We start from the raw sequence: 16843 nt of genomic DNA, 5'->3' as shown, positions 1-16843 counted from the left end.
TACTTAGGACAAATGTAATGTACAGAAGTAGCTGCACTGCTTAAATACAAAATTAAAGTTTTTGAAGGAAAATATAATTAAAAAGTCACTCTGATGACATCATTTTTATGTGAAATGTGCATTTTTACCCCCAGTTGTCATAGTATGGGGAAATATTTTGTTTTTTTAAACCTGAAACCAATTTTATTGGATTCCCTGACCCCAAAAATGTACACTTTGACACCAAATGTGTCATTATAGCGATAACAGAAGCAAAGATATGGGCTCTAGAGTATTTTCGGCACATTGGCGGCCATTTTTAAAAAAACCTGTTTATTTCTGATAAAAAGTGTGATCTCACTTGTGTCTTAGGATAAATTTATTTGTATGACCCTAAGGTACTTCCATACCAAAGGGGACCTTTGCATCATGACTTGAAGTCAAAAGTCACTTAACCTCCCTACTATGGGGACAGACAGCGTCCAGTGGGGTATTTCTCAGGCAAATTAGATCCAGTTGCAGCGGGACTGCCACGCTGTCTGAGGGCGGTGGCAGCAGCTGAGCAGGCCGTGATGGCCTCTAGAGAATTTGTGGGATACTCTGGCGTAACACCAGGGCTCTCAAGTTTTGAACTGAGTTCAGAGTGAGATTTCGGCCATGGCGGCAGCAACGGGGGTTTGGCTGGGTACGGGGGTCTGATATGAAAAATGACACATTCGTACAAATAAAAAAAAAATGTATTTAATTATTGTGAGAGAGAGAGAGAGAGAGAGAGAGAGAGAGAGAGAGAGAGAGAGAGAGAGAGAGAGAGAGAGAGAGAGAGAGAGAGAGAGAGAGACAGAGAGAGAGACAGAGAGAGAGAGAGACAGAGAGAGAGACAGAGAGAGAGACAGAGAGAGAGACAGAGAGAGAGAGAGACAGAGAGAGAGACAGAGAGAGAGACAGAGAGAGAGAGAATGGTTAGTGTTGTTTATTGGTGTTGGTAGCAGGTTTTTGAGGCCTTCAGCCCAGGGGTTGGTGGCACCTTAACATGAGCACGGTCGCGCTGAAGCGAGCTGTGGTTTACAACAGAGATTATTTTACTCTCAGATAATCTTAGACAAGCTGCCTATAATTATTGTTTGCTATTTCAGTATGGTTGTATTGTTTCCTCTCTTTATGACAGCGGCAGGGCCGGCTCTAGCTCTTTGGTTGCCTTAGGCGAGATGGAGGTTTGCATTTTCAATTCCTCATTGAATTTTGCTCCATTCATTGCAGGATATATAATCAAAATGCAATCGCAAGAATCTTAAATGGGAGTTTAAATACAATTTAGAAAAATAACATTTAAATGATCATTTTGCTACAGTTTTTGCTTGAACATGTTAAACACATCTAATTATTTCTGTAATACATTTTAATTTTAATTTTGCAACTTATATAAAGTATTACACAATAAACAATTTATGTTTAAATTTTATGTTAAAACTAGTGTAGGAAATAGCAAATGTAAATTATATTATTCAATTTGAATTAGTATTTTGCTCCAAATGTTGCACACATGGTATGGAAAATGTAAATGTAAATTTTGAAATGCATTGCCATTTTACATATTGCATTGCAAATTTTATACCGCTACACTTCAGCTTCCATAAATAGGGGTGAGCACGAATATATTCGATTTGTAATTAATATTCGAAAAATAAAAATAATATTGAAATTTTACTATATTGCTTGGCTGGCCTAAATGCAGTGAATCCATTATACATCCCTCTAAATCTCGCAGTTATAACTAAATCCACTGGGTGGTGCTGTGGAGCGGGTTAATAACTCGACTGTATTTGATCACTAATGTCGTCTGCCTCGTGATGTTTGGAATTACTTAGATGAAAATGATCTTACAAAATGGAGTTACTTTTAATCAATTAATTAATGAAAGTGAGATAAAAAAAAAAAAATCCCATCCAAAAGTGCTGTCAGAAACTTAACTTGACACCGTTATCTTTGTGTCTCTGCGTCTGTCATCGGGGCTTCTAGTTGCCAACTAACGGTACTTCAGCGAGCATTTGATTCAATGAGCGAGGCCGTGGCGTGAATCACAGAATGTGACGTTGGAATCAGAACGTAAACGTTCTTGAGTGGAGGGAATATCTATATCTTACCCAGATACAGCAAATCTATTTTATGATTGGCTGTTCGTCTCTATTTTTATTAGATTAACTGGTGCGTGGCAGGGCCGTCAGAACTCTAAGGGGAACTCGCTTGACTCCTCTAATAGCGCGCAACTTTAGTGTGTGTTACCCTGGCGATTTCTCTGCGTGAGAAATACAAGGTGTGGCGTGTGAACGTGTGAACGGGTTGAAATGCGTGTGTCTCACGCACAATGCGTGAGACTTGAGAGCTCTGTAACACTAATGGTGACTTTGATACTGCAAGAACAGAAGACATACCATTTGTCAGCAACACGATGGTTGAGGTATCATACGATTTTGCTTGACATGGCAAACATCACCGTAAAACGTTGCACAGTGCTGAACCCCTGCACCACTGCTGCCTTACAGCGCTTGAACAGGTGTGTATCCCGAGTCCAGACTTTTTGGACACACCTCTTGAAAATTGTGACAATGTCCTCTTTGTGAATGGCTCTGCTTACAGAGATGCACAAACAGGTTTAAGCAAAGTGGGTTACGCAGTAACAACCGACTTTGACACTTTGAGTTCGGGGCAGCTTGCCACACAATTATTCGGCTCAAACAGCGGAGCTCGTAGCTCTGACTGACGCGTGCAAACTAATGGAAGAGAAATGTGTAACGATTTACACAGATTCGAGATATGCGTTTGGGGTAGCGCATGATTTTGGGGCGTTGTGGAAACACAGGACATTTCTGAAATCTGATGGACGTCCAGTTTTAAATGCTTCTCCTGTCTCTTCTCTTCTAGACGCTATCCTCTTGCCAAAAGAACTTGCTATCTGTAAATGCGCAGCGCATACTAACAACAAAGATTTTATCTCAACAGGCAATGTGAGAGCAGAAGGCCGCGGCGGCAACAAAGCCAAAAGAACCAGAGTGTCTTTTGGTATCTGAAATAAACACAAATGTTTTGTCTTCCTTACAGAGTATGCAGACCTTCGCCACGACAGGGGAAAAACAACTGTGGCCGCACCGTCCAAAATGATGTGTGGTTGAGTGAAGATGGCAAGCCTTGTTTACCTCGACATTTCTTTCATCATTATGCTAAGTGGCTACATGGGAAAGACCATGCAGCCAAAGGGGGGATGATATTGCAAATGAAAGACATGTGGTTCACAAAGGGGTTTACAACGTGCGCTGCAATTTTTTCTAACAGATGCGTGATTTGTAACGCATACAATGTGGCAAGGGGAGTAAAATGCCTTTGGCATCACACCCACCGGTAGAAGAGCCATTCGGGTACCTCATGATTCAAGTACCTCATGATGGATTTCATTGAGTTGAGTCCATGTGATGGTAAGAAATACTGCCTGGTGATGGTTGACATGTGGTCAAAATGGGTAGAGGTATTCCCAACCTCCAAACAAGACGCAGCAGCAGTGGCAAAGGCCTTGCTGACTGAAATCATTCTCAGGTGGGGAATTACAAAAAAAGAGCAGTTCAGATAACGGAACACATTTCGTGAATGAGGCAATCAAACAAGTGGGTCAGTTTTTAGGAATAGACATGAGAACACACTGCAGTTACCATTCGGCCTAAGGAGCCGCCGTAGAGCGAGAAAGCACAAAAATAAAGAACAAATTGGCAAAATGCTGTGAGGACACTGGACTCACATGGGTTAAGGCCCTACCAATTGTGCTAATGTACATGATAATGAGAAAAAGACCCAAAGCAAATTTAAGTCTGTTTGAAATAGTCTTTGGAGAACCACTTTTTATGGGCATGAAAGGGGGTAAACAACAGCTTCCATCCACAGATCTGTGTGAGAGTGTGTTTGTTGAACTATTGAAAGGAAATGTGTTGTGTCTGTGTCTGTGTCTGTGTTATCTGTGTGCAGGTAAAGGCGACTCAGGGAAAGCCAGCAGAAATTCCTCTATACAATATCGAACTGGGTGATTCTGTGGTGATTCGACACTGAGGAGTAGCTGGAAGGTGAAAAGGTGGCTAGGACCTTTCGTGGTGCTGTTGACGACACACACCGCCATCAGGTCGCAGAGAGAGCGACGTGGGTACATGCAAGCCATTGCAGAAAGGTCCCAGCGGTGACCAAGGAGGAGCAGCCGAGAGGAGAGCAACAGGAAGCACATGTCGGTGCGTGCAGAGGTCAAACATAAACATCACCTGCCATGATCGATACAGGAGCAGGAACATCTGCCAAGAGTGGTACTGAGAGAGCCAACATTCAAGTTAGAGCCTATTGAAAGATATCAAGCTACTGTTTCTGTGAAAAGTCGAAACCAGAGACAATTTCAAGAGCTAGTGATAAGAGATCCGAGCATCCTTGATGTGTGCTCAAAAGTAGCCCACACACTCCAAACGGGAACAGCAGTGACTATAAACTAAAGGAATGGGTTGGCGTGGACTGTACTAGCAATAGCTAACAGCACTAAATATGTTTCAACAATGGTGAATGAGGAAATTAATTAGTTTAGATATGTGAAGAGCAGAAAAAGAGGGAGTTTGAAAAATGTTGGGACTGTCATGTTGTTTTCACATTCCAGATTACAGCAGCAATATCACAAACGTCATTGATCACATGAGGATGGCAGTGAAGGAACCTGTGGAAGCTGATGACACATGGTTTGGGTGGATAGCAAGCCTAGAGGGATGTTAGGATACACTGTATTGCCAATCATGGCTGTATATTAAAAATATATATATATATATAATATAAATAATTATAATTGTTTGATATTGATATGTTTACCATGCTTTTTTCAATGAGTAGCAGGACTGGTAAGAAGACTGGTGACATCAATAGTATCACCTCAAATGGCTAAAGTGACGGTAAATGATGAATATGAAAATGGATGGACGAATTTTATGATATGACTGACGACTTAGATAGGCCTAATGACGGGAACCCTAAGGATTAGGGAATTACTTGGATTAATTTTCTTTCTGACTTTAGACTATACTATGCTTGCTATGAAAATAGAGCCTTCCTTCACAAATTCGAGAGGGTGACCACTAATGACCACAAATCAGAGAGGAAGGGTATAAGTGTGATGTAACTTGAATTTGCTTGAATTATTGATTGTATTTTATTTCAATTTTTATATTTTATTGTCATTTTTATTGTCGTTTTTATTATCATGTTTAATCTTTAGTTTTGAATTAGGTAGATTTTGGTTTTATAACATTTAATCTTTAACTTTTAAGTTTAATATTAGTTTGATTTTATAACATTTAATCTTTAACTTTTTAAGTTTAATTCATTTAATCAGTATTAATTTAACAATATAAGAGCATTTGCTCAAGTCTGATTTTAGTTTTACATTTATAACATTTAGCATTAATCTTTAAGTTTAGATTTAGTTTGATTTTTAACATTCTTGGTATAACCATATGTTTACCTTCCCATGGTGTGAGATATGCAGGACATGACATGCGTGTACTATGAGCTATACATGGGCTACGTGGCATCCTGACTTAAACAACGGCCTGTATGGAAATGTACTGAGAGGGGAGGATGCTGCCAACAGTATAAGAGATTGTGACTTCTGTTATGACTTCAGTGTACGCTTGGTGTAGCCTGCTGGTTGCATCAACCGTGCCTCTTTCTTGCAAGAAACTTTTTTATTAAATAAACCTTTATAATTATAATTGGCTAATGTTTGTCTCTTATTCAGTCAAGCGACGGAGTTAATTATTTTTCCATTACACATTCAACTGCAAATTAATGGAGTATTGATGGTTGTAAAGAACAATCCCCCTTCCAGAGTGCTCTAGTCAGCGAACGCGCACTGTGGAGCTGTGCTGTCGCGCGCCATCATGACAACGCAGCCGTCACAACTTCCTTGGCAGTAAAAGCGTGCTGCAGTGAGAACGGCTGTGGTCTTCAGTGCGGCGACGGCGGTATAACGTTAGGCCGTGTGTCCACCAAAGCGTTTTTTGCCAGCTGAAAATGCTAGGCGCTCAGCGGAAAACTCCTCACTGAGCGCTTGAGAGCGTTTTAGCAGGCAGCGTTTTTTCTCCTCAGTTGAGACTTGCTTTTTGTTATGATACGGAAAATCCGCAGAGGTCTTTCTAATTTCACAGGTAGTTTGTTCCTGTATTGATTCTATATAAAATTGCAGATACAATGTAAAGTATTTGCTCTGGCATTTGTTTTAAATCATTTTGTTCTGTTATTATTGCTTGTTGTCATCTGATGACGACACGCAGAATGTGGAAGTTGGTCTGTGTAGTATTAGTCCCGCCCCTCCTCCACTGTGTTTGGACAGCTGGGTGAAAAGTGACAGTGATGAGCGCTGCGTTTTACTCAAAGTTGAACATTCTTCAACTCTCGGCGACCAGTAAAAAACGCTGAGCGCTCAGCGCGTGAGCGCTGACAATTGAGATGTCAGGTGTTCTAAAAACACGGCGCTCTCATTAAAAACAATTGAAAACGCCAGCAAGTATTCTCTGTCCGCGGCGTTTCTGGAGTTTTCAAAGCTGCCATGTTCATTGTGTTAATGTCCTTCCACCTCACGCGCATGCGTGAATTCAATGACGCGGCATTAAAATTCAATGTAGGCCTATTATTAAATCGATCCTCTGAGTTACGGATCGATCTTTACAAATTAATATGAAAATCGATTCAGAATTGGTGAATCGATTTTTTTCAACACAGCCCTAATACTAGGGGTGTAACGGTACACAACGCTCACCTGAAGAGGGTATGGGGCCGATAGCGTCACTGGCTTCACTCACTCCCACTTTACCCACTATCCTGTAGCGGATCAAGTGCTGCTGTCCAGACTCCAATCCAGTCAGAGTAAAGTCTTCATCAGGTGTGTTTATGGCATGCCACTGTTCCTCTGTCAGCTGCCGGTACTCCACTCTGTACTGCAGAGTTTCTCCAGTTGGGGACTTCTGCAGTTTCAGGGTCACACTGCGCACCAGGACCTTCTTCACTTCCGGTGGGGGAGGCTTCGACACGGGCTGGAACTGAGTGTCTGTCAGCTTCCCTTTTTCATACAGACGGATGGAGGAGCCTGGGCTGGATGGATCGGAGATGGCAGACATGATGAATCTGTATCTCTTTTCCTCTTTATTAGCCTCTGAAAAACCTCTGAAAAGAGATAAGTTCTCTCGCATCTTTAAGATGACCTCAGGATCGTTGAACCACTCTTCTGATGTTTGTGTGCTAGAACACAGTTTCTTTACCACATCTAGCTCTTTAAACTCTTCAGATTCCAGAAACTCCTTCAGGGTTGAAAGATACGGGTCTTCATACCTCAGAGATGTGAAGGTCAAGCACACCACAACATTAATATTAGGATTAAGGAGGATGCTGTTGAGATGGTTTAAGTCTTGAGTTTTTATTCCCTCAAGCTCATTGGTGTGGGAACTCAAGAGGTTAAGTTCAGCCTTTGCACCATCTAACCACTGGTTAAGCCTGTCAGCTGTAAAAGGGGAGCTGTTGTAGTGGATCAGGATGTCTTCCAGTGACTTCTCCTCCATCTCTCCTCCTCGTATAGCAGGCAAGACCCTGGCCACTTCTTTCATGAGCACTGTTTGGTAAATGCTAAATGAGCTCTGAAATAAGCGAAGCCTCTCTTTAATGTCTCTGAAAACATTTACCAGTGTGTTTCTGGACAGGTCATTGCAGGTCCTCTCTACTTCTCCCAGCTCCTCTATTATATCTTCAGTTTTGGAAACCAGACGTGTGGTGATTTCTCTCTCCATCCGAGCAGCTTTTGAATCCAGTAGAGAAAGAGGATAGAGCCAGACTTTGATTGGAACTGCATTCTGTGGATTGTCCTTCAGGTGACTGGGGAGCTTCTTGTACATGTCTACGGCTTCCATGAACGTGGTGGGGTTCTGATCAAGGCGGAAGTCACCATAAAATGTGCAATCAATGTTCTCAACCTTTTTCTTATCATCATCTGTCATTTCTACAGCTCCTTCTCCTTCAATAGAAAATTTAGGAATCTTCTTGACCATGACATTCAGTTTTCCCTCAATCTCCTGCTTTTCTTCCTCTTCTGAAAATGTCCGATCAAACACCATGAAGGCCTGAGCTCCGTAGAGTACAGCCGTGACCACATGAGTTGCAGTTTTCTGGTCAAACACCTGAGGGTAGGTGATCTGGCCCAGATGGCTCATAGTGAGCTGATCAAATCTGGAGGTTTCACTGTAAGACATTGTTACTCTGGACTGTTGGTTTGAGGATTTGGTGTCATGCAGAAACTTGGCAGATCCTCCCACCTCCACCAGCCCTCCTAAGAAGCTGGCCTTCAGGGAAGCACTTACATCCAGGAGACTGGCCTTACTAGACAGAGAGTCGGAGCTACTGAACTTCACATCTGTCATGAGCTTTGGATGGGTGTCCAAGTCTTTACTCAGTGACTCCTTATCCCACAGAGTAACACCTGAAATGAGAAATTACATCATCTTATGTCTCAAAATTACCACGCATGTACTATTTTACTAATTCACATTTGGGTAAAAGGGGAATAAAAAGCATTTTATTGGGTATGGTACAGCACCTGGAATGAAGGTATCCTTGCGGCAGTCATACAGCATACCGGGATACAGAGGTCTTCCTAGAGCTGCCACTTCAATGGTCTCTGATGCCATGGCTGCAGTAAATAACAGTGAACAATGGGGATATTTATACATTAGACATTTAACCCCTATAGGTTCACGGTCATGCCAGCGACCGTGAACGCTGTGAAAGAGACTCAAAATAAAGATCTGCACTCCTGCGGAACCCAATGCAATAGAGTACAGCACGGGACTAGATTTGATGGCCCGGGTAGTAAGGTAATTGTGTGTGTGTGGGTTGTGGGATAATAAAACTATTTGCGGGAGTCCCGCAAAAAAGAAATAACTAAATATAAGACATCTAAAAACAAATACATTTTATTCATCTATTGCACAAAAATAACAAGAACCACTAAAACAAAAATAAAAATAATTTAAAGGCGCAAGCATAGCTTGAGCTGAATTCTGAATACTAGCGAATCCTCTTATTATAACAAAGAAAGTGTACATTATGGAAGAGTCATTGTGTAGTCAGCTTCAGTGATAATGGAGCTTTGTGAGATCGCAATAAAAATTGAGATGTCAGCTTCATAGGAATTATTAAGGGAGTGCACTTTGCGCGCATTCTGGGACACCAAACCATGCACACATTTGCCTATGTTAAATTACTTGAAACTGTTTCATGGACATACAGAAAAAGAGGAGCGGGACAGAACGACCTCTTTTCTCAGCTACTTGCTGCTCTTAGACTTCTACTAAGCCTTTGATTCACTTGAGCATAATTTCATATTTCAAACTCTTGCCAAATTTAGGTTAGAAGATTTGTTTTGTAGAGCCATCAGGACATTATATAGAAATAATAAAAGTGTTATTCAATTAAAATTTGGAACCTCACCAAGATTCAATTCGTCACGTGGAGTAAGACAAGGCTGTCCTACATCTCCATATCAGGGTTGGGCAATGTCCCCTAAATTGTCAGTTGATGATGTTTACAGTAAAACATCGCAATGGACGATAATATCGATTATCGACAGCTGGGAGGAGTTGAAGGATATATTTTACTATATCTCTGCACTTTCCAATAGGTTGCACGTGAGGGAAAAAACTTAGATTTTTTTCCACTAAGAAGAGTTATGCACTTTTAAGCAATTTTCATTTTACTATATCTCTTTACATTTAAAAAAATGGTACTTAAAAATGATAATTTTGTTATTTTACCAACTCTACTAATGACTAGTTTGCAATTTTCACAATCCGTTACGGAGCTATTCCATTTTGATTTTGCATATTGTTTTTAAATGTTCATTTGTTCATTGGGGTTGCCTAGCAACGAGGGGGAGAGGACGCTGGCATTGTCTGTTTGCCGCTTCTCCACCCAAAAATCATGTTAACTGTACTGTTAGATTTTGATTTTATTTTATTTTATTATGACTGACTAGTCAAATAGTCAGAGCTACAATTGGGACTGTTGCAGATTGCTGGCAGCCACTGAGAGGACGCTGTTCGCCGTTCGCCGTTTTCCACCGCTTCTCTGCTGTTTTTGTTTGAATTGTTGCGGTTGCTTCTGGTTTGAAGGACATTTGGTGTTACTCGCTGCGGCTGCTGAGTCTCGGCTGCGTCGCTGTTCCGTCTTGCATTGCGTCCGTGGAACGGCTTGGACTACTGTACCGACCCCGGTATGTCCACAGAAGTGCCTGGGCGACGTCATCAGGACACTGCCGAATTGGGAATATGGAGCCTCTAGCGGTGGGAGAAATGTAAAACATGGAGTGGACCCCAGTGTTCTGTGGAGCTTATAGCGACCTCCACTATCAGCTCTGTTTTCTGTTCAGAAAAGCTTTTAACTGTTATGTGTTATGTGTTTTTTGTTAGTTTTTCCCTTTAACATTGTTGCACTTTGAGATTCTTCGGAATGTAAAGTGTGTTATAAATAAAATCTATTATTATTATTATTATTATTATTATTATTATTATTATTATTATTATTATTATTATTTGTGTAGGTCATATGACCACTTTAAAATATTTCAATATATAAATTTATTTTGTAGCTTATGCTATGCTTTGCATGACAAAAAGTTAATTGTGCAGCTAATTATAAGTGAAATGTAAATCCTGAATTTCCTGAGGGTTTTTCCTGTTTTCTTGTTCTTGATTTGTTGTTCTTCTGTTTAATAAATGTTTGTTATCAGAATCACCTTCATTCTTTCATTTGATTTGACATTATGGCCAAGGCAAGTTGTCTTTAAAAGTATTAACCAGAGAAGTTATTTGACGTTGGCTGAAGCCTGGGTTTATCTAAGACTGCCGCTTCAGTGCAGGAGCCACAGAAGAGCTGTGACAATAAGCAAGATTGCCTGAGTATGGAGTCAATATAATGCCTTAATGTTTTGCACAAAAATAAAGTTTTGCAAAACAAAAAAAAGAATTGAGGAAGAAAAAAATGTTTTGAAAACAAAAATAAAGATTTGCAAAGGAAAAATAAAGTATTGAGCGGGAAAAAATAAGTTTTGCAAACAAAAATAATAAATTGCAAATAATAAAATAAAGTTGTGCAAAAATAAAAAATATACTCAATTACAAAATTCAATGACAGCTGTAATCCTATTTTATCTTTGCCACATATTTTCATGCTCAAACCTACTAAATCATTTGCAACGCTCATTTTATTCTGCGTTTGAGTCAAGCGTGCGCTCACGGTACTGGGTTTCCTTTGCACTGCACTTTTCTGCACGGTTCTCTTTGTGGCACTGGTTTGACGTGGGGGTGGAGTCAAGAAACGGGGGCACGCCCCCACGAAATACGTCATCGGCTGGAGACGGAGATCAAGCATGGCAGAGCAGAGGCAAGTGGGAGGATTCCAGTGCTGCGTTCCACTCCACTTTAAGACACGCACTTGCAAACTTCCCTAAGCACTTCCCCTTGGGGGAATCCCTGCGGCCATTTTGAAGTGCGTTCCACTTTCGTGAAGTGGACAAGGGAAGTTTATATGGACAGAGCCTTGCTCCCTCGATTTTGACCAAGTGAGCGAGTCTACTTCATATGTACACTTCAGGCAGCTTCATATACCACAATGCAACGCGATTGTGACGTCACCACATATCGCGTTTAATTTACCCCACCACAAATAACTATAACTATTTTTAAAAACATTTAAAACAACCCAAACACATCCATATACATATAGAATGCTGCATTAAACAATTTCGTAAAGGTAAAAAATAAATAATAAATCAACTCCATAGTGGATTCCAAGTGATCAAGGGCTTAGGGTGTTCCAGTTCAGTCCATTTGCAAAATTTCCGCCAGTAGTGGGCACTCATGCAGCGTAGGCATGACGCACATCCGAGTGAACGAGACGGAGGGAAGTTTGCGAGTGAAGGGCATAATAAAAACCAACTGGAACGCAGCACAGGTATGTGAAGGTGTTTGTTTCCTATTATTTAGCGTTAAAATGTGTTTTATTGTTTTTTTTCTTCTTCTTCTTCTAAATGCGATTATTATTAACGGCCTTTGCCAAAGAAGTTAGAGATAATTTGCACATTAACTTGTTGTAAAATGATAGGTATGTAAAGTTGATTGTTTTTTTTTTTTTTTAGCGTTGAAATGTTTTTTTTTTCTTCTTCTAAATACGATTATTATTAACACTATTTCCATCTTGATGTTGATGTGCATTAAACGGTATACGATACACCAGGACTTGCCTCAACACACCAGCCTGGACGTTTATACATTGCCTTAATGAAAAAGTTCACACATTAGTTAGAAATGTCCTAATAAAATGTTTAAAAACTGCAAGATGCAGGTACATTTTTGTGACACGTTTATAAGTAGAATGACAAATGTTTACTTAAGCTTAGCCACAGATGGACAGGAGAGGTTGTGGGGCACATTAAATTGGCAGACACATTGTGTTGTATATTTAGTTTTATTATATTACTACACACTCAGAAACTAAATGAAATGTGTAACCAAACGTAACGACAAAAATTAACTATATAAATAAAGAAATAACTAAATTATAACAAACATAGCTGTCTTTTTCATATTGTAAGGTGTACTCCAAAATATCATGCAGAGTCTTTAGTGTTTTGTATATTTCATAACTAATTGAATACATTTATTTTGTAGGTCGAAGAAATCTCAATTAATTAGCACAGTACACAATTTTTTATTTTTTTTTTAAATAGACATCTACAACAAAAACTCACGTACGCAAAATGCCGAACACTGGATTTTGATAGCTATGATAACAACCCATTAGGACTAAGGGTGTACTCACACTAGCCAGTTTGAACTGTGCCCGAGCGCGTTTGACTACCAAAGCGCAGTTCAATTGACTAGTGTGAGTGCTCCGAACCGTACCCGGGCGCGGCTCGATTAGCCGGCCCTGGCCCACTTGGAAGAGGTGGGCCAGAGCGCGATTCAGTTGGACTCGAGCGCGGTTCGCATGCAGTGTGAGCGCTAACCGCGCTGGAGTCCGTAATCAAAGCTGCAAAGTCCTTGCTGCACTTCAGATGGTATCTTGCAAACCTCCTCATACAAGCAGCAGGATTACGTGAACATTTTCGCGCCACTAAGGCGACACATCTGTTTAACAACAGGCTGTGCGAGGGCTGTGGACCAACGTGGACCAAACGACACAAAATTATCCACTAAGAAAAAAAGAGAGATGGACTCCATTTTGTTCAGAGAGCGCCGCTCTTCCTGTTTATCCCGAAACCGCCGCACCATAATGACGTTAGCGTGCTCCGTGCTCCGGCCGAAACCGCCGCACCATAATGACGTAAGCGTGCTCCGGCACGAATGCTGAAACCCGAAACCGCCGCACCATAATGACGTAAGCGTGCTCCGGCACGAATGCTGAAACCCGAAACCGCCGCACCATAATGGCGTAAGCGTGCTCCGGCACGAATGCTGAAACCCGAAACCGTCGCACCATAATGATGTAAGCGTGCTCCGGCACGAATGCTGAAACCCGAAACCGCCGCACCATAATGACGTTAGCGTGCTCCGGCACGAATGCTGAAACCCCAAACCGTCGCACCATAATGATGTAAGCGTGCTCCGGCACAAATGCTGAAACCCGAAACCGTCGCACCATAATGACGTAAGCGTGCTCCGGCACGAATGCTGAAACCCGAAACCGTCGCACCATAATGATGTAAGCGTGCTCCGGCACGAATGCTGAAACCCGAAACCGTCGCACCATAATGACGTAAGCGTGCTCCGGCACGAATGCTGAAACCCGAAACCGTCGCACCATAATGACGTAAGCGTGCTCCGGCACGAATGCTGAAACCCCAAACCGTCGCACCATAATGACGTAAGCTTGCTCCGGCACGAATGCTGAAACCCCAAACCGTCGCACCATAATGACGTTAGCGTGCTCCGGCACGAATGCTGAAACCCGAAACCGTCGCACCATAATGACGTAAGCGTGCTCCGGCACGAATGCTGAAACCCGAAACCGCCGCACCATAATGGCGTAAGCGTGCTCCGGCACGAATGCTGAAACCCGAAACCGTCGCACCATAATGATGTAAGCGTGCTCCGGCACGAATGCTGAAACCCGAAACCGCCGCACCATAATGACGTTAGCGTGCTCCGGCACGAATGCTGAAACCCCAAACCGTCGCACCATAATGATGTAAGCGTGCTCCGGCACAAATGCTGAAACCCGAAACCGTCGCACCATAATGACGTAAGCGTGCTCCGGCACGAATGCTGAAACCCGAAACCGTCGCACCATAATGATGTAAGCGTGCTCCGGCACGAATGCTGAAACCCGAAACCGTCGCACCATAATGACGTAAGCGTGCTCCGGCACGAATGCTGAAACCCGAAACCGTCGCACCATAATGACGTAAGCGTGCTCCGGCACGAATGCTGAAACCCCAAACCGTCGCACCATAATGATGTAAGCGTGCTCCGGCACGAATGCTGAAACCCGATACCGTCACACCATAATGACGTTAGCGTGCTCCGGCACGAATGCTGAAACCCGAAACCGTCGCACCATAATGACGTTAGCGTGCTCCGGCACGAATGCTGAAACCCGAAACCGCCGCACCATAATGACGTAAGCGTGCTCCGGCACGAATGCTGAAACCCGAAACCGCCGCACCATAATGATGTAAGCGTGCTCCGGCACGAATGCTGAAACCCGAAACCGCCGCACCATAATGACGTAAGCGTGCTCCGGCACGAATGCTGAAACCGTCGCACTATAATGACGTAAGCGTGCTCCGGCACGAATGCTGAAACCCGAAACCGTCGCACCATAATGACGTAAGCGTGCTCCGGCACGAATGCTGAAACCCCAAACCGTCGCACCATAATGACGTTAGCGTGCTCCGGCACGAATGCTGAAACCGCCGCACCATAATGACGTAAGCGTGCTCCGGCACGAATGCTGAAACCCGAAACCGTCGCACCATAATGACGTAAGCGTGCTCCGGCACGAATGCTGAAACCTGAAACCGTCGCACCATAATGACGTAAGCGTGCTCCGGCACGAATGCTGAAACCCGAAACCGTCGCACCATAATGACGTAAGCGTGCTCCGGCACGAATGCTGAAACCCCAAACCGTCGCTCCATAATGACGTAAGCGTGCTCCGGCACGAATGCTGAAACCCTGAAACCGTCGCACCATAATGACGTAAGCGTGCTCCGACACGAATGCTGAAACCCCAAACCGTCGCACCATAATGACGTAAGCGTGCTCCGGCACGAATGCTGAAACCCGAAACCGTCACACCATAATGACGTTAGCGTACTCCGGCACGAATGCTGAAACCCGAAACCGTCGCACCATAATGACGTAAGCGTGCTCCGGCACGAATGCTGAAACCCCAAACCGCCGCACCATAATGACGTAAGCGTGCTCCGGCACAAATGCTGAAACCCCAAACCGTCGCACCATAATGACGTAAGCGTGCTCCGGCACGAATGCTGAAACCCCAAACCGTCGCACCATAATGACGTAAGCGTGCTCCGGCACGAATGCTGAAACCCCAAACCGTCGCACCATAATGACGAAAGCGTGCTCCGGCACGAATGCTGAAACCCGAAACCGTCGCACCATAATGACGTTAGCGTGCTCCGGGACGAATGCTGAAACCCGAAACCGTCGCACCATAATGACGTAAGCGTGCTCCGGCACGAATGCTGAAACCCGAAACCGCCGCACCATAATGACGTAAGCGTGCTCCGGCACGAATGCTGAAACCCGAAACCGCCGCACCATAATGACGTAAGCGTGCTCCGGCACGAATGCTGAAACCTGAAACCGTCGCACCATAATGACGTAAGCGTGCTCCGACACGAATGCTGAAACCCCAAACCGTCGCACCATAATGACGTAAGCGTGCTCCGGCACGAATGCTGAAACCCGAAACCGCCGCACCATAATGACGTAAGCGTGCTCCGGCACGAATGCTGAAACCCGAAACCGTCGCACCATAATGACGTAAGCGTGCTCCGGCACGAATGCTGAAACCTGAAACCGTCGCACCATAATGACGTAAGCGTGCTCCGGCACGAATGCTGAAACCCGAAACCGTCGCACCATAATGACGTTAGCGTGCTCCGGCACGAATGCTGAAACCCGAAACCGTCGCACCATAATGACGTAAGCGTGCTCCGGCACGAATGCTGAAACCCCAAACCGTCGCTCCATAATGACGTAAGCGTGCTCCGGCACGAATGCTGAAACCCCGAAACCGTCGCACCATAATGACGTAAGCGTGCTCCGACACGAATGCTGAAACCCCAAACCGTCGCACCATAATGACGTAAGCGTGCTCCGGCACGAATGCTGAAACCCGAAACCGTCACACCATAATGACGTAAGCGTACTCCGGCACGAATGCTGAAACCCGAAACCGTCGCACCATAATGACGTAAGCGTGCTCCGGCACGAATGCTGAAACCCCAAACCGCCGCACCATAATGACGTAAGCGTGCTCCGGCACAAATGCTGAAACCCCAAACCGTCGCACCATAATGACGTAAGCGTGCTCCGGCACGAATGCTGAAACCCCAAACCGTCGCACCATAATGACGTAAGCGTGCTCCGGCACGAATGCTGAAACCCCAAACCGTCGCACCATAATGACGTAAGCGTGCTCCGGCACGAATGCTGAAACCCGAAACCGTCGCACCATAATGACGTTAGCGTGCTCCGGGACGAATGCTGAAACCCGAAACCGTCGC

At 43.7% G+C, this 16843-nt stretch overlaps 1 protein-coding gene across 1 annotated transcript in view; it reads right to left on the bottom strand.

The window, feature by feature from the left end:
- Positions 1-442: 442 nt before the first annotated feature.
- The window catches only part of LOC137067442 (stonustoxin subunit alpha-like), a 30842-nt gene continuing 14441 nt past the window's right edge, over positions 443-16843 (bottom strand). Inside the window, exons 2-5 of the mRNA XM_067437345.1 lie at positions 8627-8719; positions 6803-8509; positions 2663-2747; positions 443-674 (exon numbers count right to left, since the gene is read on the bottom strand). Of these exons, the coding sequence (XP_067293446.1) occupies positions 443-674; positions 2663-2747; positions 6803-8509; positions 8627-8717 (2115 nt within the window). The 5' untranslated portion in view covers positions 8718-8719. The remainder of the gene's footprint in view (positions 675-2662; positions 2748-6802; positions 8510-8626; positions 8720-16843) is intronic.

This window comes from Pseudorasbora parva, unplaced genomic scaffold (genome assembly GCF_024679245.1).
Source record: "Pseudorasbora parva isolate DD20220531a unplaced genomic scaffold, ASM2467924v1 scaffold_53, whole genome shotgun sequence".
Taxonomy (NCBI): domain Eukaryota; kingdom Metazoa; phylum Chordata; class Actinopteri; order Cypriniformes; family Gobionidae; genus Pseudorasbora; species Pseudorasbora parva.
The sequence above is the reverse complement of the archived record's forward strand: the minus strand, read 5'-3'. Positions and strand labels throughout refer to the sequence as shown.